The 6,778-nt window shown below is 37.6% G+C and overlaps 1 protein-coding gene across 1 annotated transcript; it reads left to right on the top strand.

Moving 5' to 3' along the window:
* Nucleotides 1–670: 670 nt before the first annotated feature.
* Nucleotides 671–1,570, top strand: CAPZA3 (capping actin protein of muscle Z-line subunit alpha 3). Its single transcript, XM_070407823.1, has one exon. The coding sequence runs from the start codon at nucleotides 671–673 to the stop codon at nucleotides 1,568–1,570; it is 900 nt and encodes a 299-aa protein (XP_070263924.1).
* Nucleotides 1,571–6,778: the final 5,208 nt, after the last annotated feature.

Genomic DNA, 6,778 nt, shown 5'->3' with positions numbered 1-6,778 from the left:
CACCTCACTACCCTGGAAACTTTCGGGCTATTGCTTATGTTCTGAACATCTCCAAACCCACAATGTTTATACATGCTGCATCTCCTGCTGTCCGGCATTTTTCCAGGAACTGCCACCAAATCTCGTTTTACTTTTGCTATCTTGTTCAAAGCCCTCAACCCTTTCAGCATACCATGCTTCCAGCAGGTTTAAGACAGCTATTCTGATAGTCTGAGTATAAGTCAGCGCCATTGTGGTCCCAGAAGGTGCAAAGTTCTGCAAAATGCTCTCTAGCAACTCTGGGATGCTTCTCTAGATCCCTGACAATATCTAATGTATGTGGAGACACACCACTTTTGAAGAAGGCTGTTCAGAAGGCTAAGTTCATAATACCTCCAAAACACAGATAACTGGTTGGCTGGGCATCATGCTGCTGAGTGACTGTCATTTGTATTTTTTTGGTCTGAGCACCCATTGTGATGTCATCAAAAGTTCCACGCTTCATAGGAAAAGATTCTTTATGACTTCATCGGGAGACTCAGAGCTTGCCAGGCTACCTGTTTTCATGGTTAGACACAGCAATCTTAAGCTTGAATGTTGAACACCTTGATGGGAAAGGTGACTCATGGAATGTTTTCTCATCCTTTGAACACACTTAGTTTCAGAAGCTTTGCTTCTGCTGCAACCAAACATGTCACTCACTGTTCTGAGTAGGAAAGAGAAAGAAAGAGCAATTCGCAGACTGTTGATACAGGCTCCTCCAGGGGAATTCGTCAATGCCTTTGATGATCTCTGTCTGCTTATCCGTGATGAAAAACTTATGCACCATCAAGGTGAGTGTGCAGGCCATCAACACTGCCAAAAATACTATGTTCCACTCTGCATCGATGGAAATCCAGTCCTCTTGTCTCACCACAATGTAGTGGGTGACTTCCGGTTTTTTGACTGTCACAGCAAACTGTCTTTCAAATTCGACCTGCTTCAAAACCAGTTAAAAGACATCAAAACTCATGGCATCATTCGGAATGAGACAGAATACCTGCGAAATGTTGTTCTGTGTGCCTTGAAGCTGTATGTGAATGACCACTATCCAACAGGAAACTGCAACGTGCTGAGAAAAACTGTGAAAAAAAAGGAGTTCTTGATAGCGTGCATTGAAGATCACAGCTATGTAACAGGGAATTTCTGGAATGGCCTTTGGAAATCTAAATGGATTTTCCAGGTGCATCCATTTCTAACCCAAGTAACAGGAAGAATTTTTGTGCAAGCTCACTTCTTCAAGAATGTCAACCTTCATATTGAAATCTCTAAGGACCTGAAGGAAAGCTTGGAAATAGTGAACCAAGCTCAGCTGGCTCTAAGTTTTGCGAGGCTTGTGGAAGAGCAAGAGAATAAATTTCAAGCTTCGGTCTTAGAAGAATTACAGGAGTTATCGAATGAAGCCCTGAGAAAAATTCTCCGAAGGGATCTCCCAGTGACCCGCACTCTTATCGACTGGCAGAGGATACTCTCCGACCTGAATCTGGTGATGTATCCTAAGTTGGGATATGTCATTTATTCACGAAGTGTGTTATGCAACTGGATAATATAAATGATTGCTCCTGGTAATTGTCTCGACCTGATTTAGTCATGGGTCTGGGGGATGGTTATTTTCCTAACGTTAAGAAGCCACTGGAGAAACCTGTAACTTGGCAAATGCAAGTTTAAATTAGGGAAAAGTGTAACGAGTACATTTACTCAGGAAATATTCACCAGTGAGGCAAGAAAGGTGTTAGTAAATGTGATTCATCGTATTGATCATCATGAAGTCATGTTTATTAGAATCTAAAATAGCTTTATGGAATGTGGCGCCCCAGAAGTACTATAGAGCTGATCAGTGTTAAGGCTGTGTGTGTGTGTGTGTGTGTGTGTGTGTGTGTGTGAATGACTTTTGACTTTCTTTGCATCTGGAGAAGGTATGCAAATGATATTTCATATTTTTCAATTAAGTCCTACACCAACCCCAATAGGGTGAATTTCAATAAGGTTAGATGTTCCATGAAACCAACAGAGATCAAAAATCCAGCTCAGATGAAGAATTATTAGTAAACTTGGATCCACTGCCAACACACACACACATACACACACACACACAGATCTTTATGTCAGGCCCTGTGTTAAATGATTTGCACACAATTTTTCATCATTAGGCTGTCACTGGTAGTAACCCAATTTTACAGAAGAAGAATCTAAGATTTTGGGTTATTTAATTTCCTCCAGGCCTGTGGCATGTGACAGGTGTGTCTGACTCTAGCACTTGCACCTTTAACCCATAGGGTATTAGAATTCTTCATGGACACCTGCCTCATCAAGAGTTGTAAATAATGGTCTAGGCAAGCACTCCACACAAAGGACACCTTCAAAGGAACTGGAACTGGTGGGCTATTTCCTAGCCAAGACAAATTACCTACATGGTCACCCTATCACGATTCCCAGCAATGTTGCCAACCACTTGTGTCTGCTCTCAGAGAATTCCAAATTTAAACTTCTCAAATGAGATTGCAGTAGAGCCATAGACAGATCCCATTCCCCAATTCTGACTTATCCAGGAAGCAAAGTATATTTTGGATCCATGCAATTGAGAAAATGTCTAATTCTACCAAGTGTTGGAGCAGAGAGGATCCTATGCAAGAATGTCTAAATCTCAAGCCTCTCTTCCCCAACTGGTAGTTCTTAGAGAATCTCAGAAAAAATTACTCAGGTCTATCTTTAAAAATACAGCTTCCCAGTTCCCATCTTCAGATTCTGATTAAGTAGGTCAGGGAAGTTTACATTTCAAACAGGGGGTCCCAAAACTACATTTTAAGAAATATTTCCCTGCCCTGGCCAGGTGGCTCAGTTGGTTGTAGTATCACCCATACAGCAAAAGGTTGTGGCTTTGATTCCCTCTCAGAGCACATAACTAGGTTGCAGTTGGATCCCCGGTAGGGGTGCTTATGGGAGGCAACCAATCTGAATGTTTCTCTTTATTTTTTATTTTTTTGCTTTTTAATCTCAATGTTTCTCATATCAATGTTTCTCTCTCTCCCTTCTTCTCGAAAATCAATAAAACATTTTATCGGGTAATGATCAGGAAAAAAAAGAGAAGAAATATTGTCCTAATCTTAAAGTAACACATCTCTGCTTTCTATTTACTTAATTAAAATAATAGTCTGTAAAACTGTTGTTCCATAAAGTCATTTCTACTCTTTCACTGGATTCACAATGCCAGAGGCCAAGGATAAACTTTTATCTATCATGATAAAAAGTTAAGAAAAAAAACTTTCTAAAACACACACACACACACACACACACACACACACAGCAAAATAAAAAAAAGAATTGCCCTCTTTGCATTAAAATATACCCACCTGACAAATTCTTTAGCAAAAGCTTGAGTTGATATTATGGTTATGTATGTAAATGTTCATTTCCCACATCATTCCAGAATAGGACTCAGTGGTTTATGGGACAATCACAGAGGCATTTAGCTTCTAGTCTAACACAGGGTTTTAAAGATAATATTTATTGGTATTCCTGGATATAAAAGTCCCATGTACAAATCATAGAAAATGATTAAAGTATAAAGCATGTTGGCCTATTTCTTTCCACCCAATTTTATTGAATTGTTTTAAATATTAAAACTATACAGCATATAAAAAATTGTTTCTTGATTTTTAACCATAGCTTCCTATATCATAAATATTTTCCCATGTCATTAAAACTCCTTGAGGACATAATTTTAACTATTTATAAGATATTCATACTGTTTGTGAACCATAGTAAGACAACCATTATTCATACATAACTTGAATTTTTGGCATTTTATTTCTGTTATTAATTAGGCTATAGTGAGTATCTCTGTGCATAAAGCTTTGCCCTATTGTGGATTATTTCCCTAAGAGATAAATTCCCTAAAATTGTATATTGAAAAGATACGAACATATCAATGCTCTTAATACATATTCCAAATTGCTTTCCAGAAAGATTTAACAATTTATAACCTCATCGAGAGCAAAAGAGGATGTCTAACTCATAATAGTAATCTTGGCAATACTGGAAATCAATTTTTTTCTTTGATAGGCAACAAACCTTAAAACAATATAAAGCAAATAAAAAGGCATTTCACTAACTTATGTTATACCAATAGCATTTCCATGATGATATTATTTGGTAGTTTTTTTCTTTATATGGAGGCTGGCATAGCCAGGAAATCTATAGTTACCACCTTTTCTCTACCTTTATCACACATACACACCTACTAGTACATCTAAACCTACACTATGAACACAAAAATAAACACAATCCTAGATATGTACACACATACACAAAATGCTTCAGATCCTGAAGACTCAGTGTAGTATTTTTTTAATATTCCAGTGTCCTCCCCACCTTAGGCCCATTTCCAACTAGAATGTATGCTCCATCAAAATGGGAATTTTGTCTATTCCAAGTGTGTAGTCCATTATTGTCTGTCATATGGTGGGGAATGAATGAATGAACAAAGATAATAAAGATATGAAGCATGGTAGGTTTAATTGGTCTTAGGGTTTTGTAAACTATTAGTATTTATTGTTCCTTTAGAAACCATGTATTCCTCTGCAGGTCCCCAAGACCGATGTTGTGATCCCTCATTCTAAGGCAGTTCATTACATTCTGAAGCTGTCATTGACTGCCTCCTGCTCTGAAGCAATCCTTTGGTTTTATTTCCCACTCCAAGTTTAAGAAAATCAGACTCTTCAAAAGTCATATATTTCTTTCAATTTTACATAATCTTCTGTCAAAGACTTTCTCTTTCCTTTAGAAGCCAGTCGAATCACTATATCATGTTTTACTCAAGCAGAGATCCATGAAAGGTCATACATCCTTATACCAGGGTGAGACCCTGCTGTCCAGGACATGCCCTAGCCTCAGGTTGCCTTGGGATTAAAGCAGGCTTAAGCTTTCCTTCTTTGCTTGCACCTTTGGCACAATGTACAACACCCAACTACCCTCATCTACATATCATGCAGGTCTTGGATGACAAATAAAGCTCCTGTTAGACTCTCAGGATATTTATGAAGTACTCATACTAGTACTTGATTAGATTTTAGTGAATCTGTATGAAAAGTATTTTCAGATCACTGCCACTCGGCCAATTTTTGGCCATGTTGCTGATTTATCGCACCTTCTCCTCAACTTTCTCATCATGACACACCTCTTAGGTTCTGGCTCTTGTACTTAGATAATTTCAGCAGCCTTCTCAGGATATACTACTATTCTGAAAGAATGGTTCCCGGGCTACTGCTTCCTAAATTCTAGTGACACCCATCTCAACTCCGCAGAAGTCACTGATGAGCAGTTAATTTATTTTTTATTGACTCCTATAGCCTTCATCATGACAGGCTTTCAAACTTTTCTATTTGACTTACGGTCTACTTGTTCATCACTCCTTCACTCAGTTCATCATTTCTTCACTATGTCTTATTCTTCCAAATAGTTTCTAAAGAAATTATGTATTTTTCTAAAATTAACTCTTTCTCCTCAGCACTTGACCCTAGATCCTTGATCTTTTGTCCTCCAGGCTCTTGATTCATCAGTGACCTTTTTCATTTTTTTGGTTATGGTACTTGTTGATTTTCTCACTTTTTTAAAATTTATTTTTTTAATTATATTTGACATAGAAAATTACATTTGCTTCAGGTATACAACATTTATATACCTTATGAAGTGATTATCATGATAAGTATAGTACCCACCTGGCACCATACATAGTTATGACAATATTACTGACTATGTTCCCTATGCTATACTTTTCGTCCCCATGACTAATTTTATAAATGGCAGTTTGTACTTCTTGATTCCCTTCACCTTTGTGGCCCACCTCCCAACCCTTCCCACCTTCTTCATTCTTGTCTCCTCACTTCCTCTCTCCCGTCTTGGCTCTTCTCTTCTATCAGCAAACATCCTCAGTTCCAACTATCCTAAAATAATCTCCCTACAAATTCCTCGTGTCCTTTCACCATAAAACTTTCAAAATAATCATCCTATTCTTTTTTTTTTTCTACCTTACCACCTGACTTTTTTTTAAGGAATGGGTTTAATTAGAGACTTTTATTCTAGGTATTCTACCAAGCAATTTCATCTGCCTCATTGAATCCTTATAAGAATCATACAACTGGGAATTATATTTTACAGCTTAGCAAACTAAGAGTGTCCTTAAGAAATTTTGCCAAATTGACACAGCTGGTAAGTGACACAACTGGGATTCCAATTCAGGTCTGTCAAACTTTAAAACTACTACTCTTTATACCACCTCATGCTGTCTTAACTCTGAACCTTATAGCTTCCAGTGCAACAGTCTAATAAAAACCTATCTCAACAGTTTTCAGTATCACAATTGTTTATTACAGTGACCTTCCCTCAGTTATCACCTTGGGAACTTGACTATTACTTTATCCTGAAAAAATTTTATTTCCTCAGTTGTAACTGCTTCTTAGTCTCCCCTTCTCTAATCCCTTTCACTTCTCTTCCAACCTATACCCCACACTTAAACATTGGCAATCCCCAAACTTTAATTCTCTGTCCTCTTCTTTTTACATTTTCACCTTCATTCACCAAGTTTTTCAGCAATGAGCCCATTTTTCACAGCATTCATCAGATATGACAGCACTAATTAAACTCCAGTACTCATTATCTAAGGCCTATTACTAAGTAGCTCTTCTAAACAGAACTTTTTAATAGAATAGTGTATCTTTTTTTCTTCCCTCTTGGCTTATTTTTGTTGCTTATTTTTCTACTT

This window comes from Myotis yumanensis, unplaced genomic scaffold, assembly GCF_028538775.1.
Source record: "Myotis yumanensis isolate MYYU_CA2020_CCGP unplaced genomic scaffold, mMyoYum1.0.hap1 SCAF_3, whole genome shotgun sequence".
NCBI classification, from domain to species: Eukaryota; Metazoa; Chordata; class Mammalia; order Chiroptera; family Vespertilionidae; genus Myotis; species Myotis yumanensis.
This window is presented reverse-complemented; position numbering and strand designations above follow the sequence as displayed.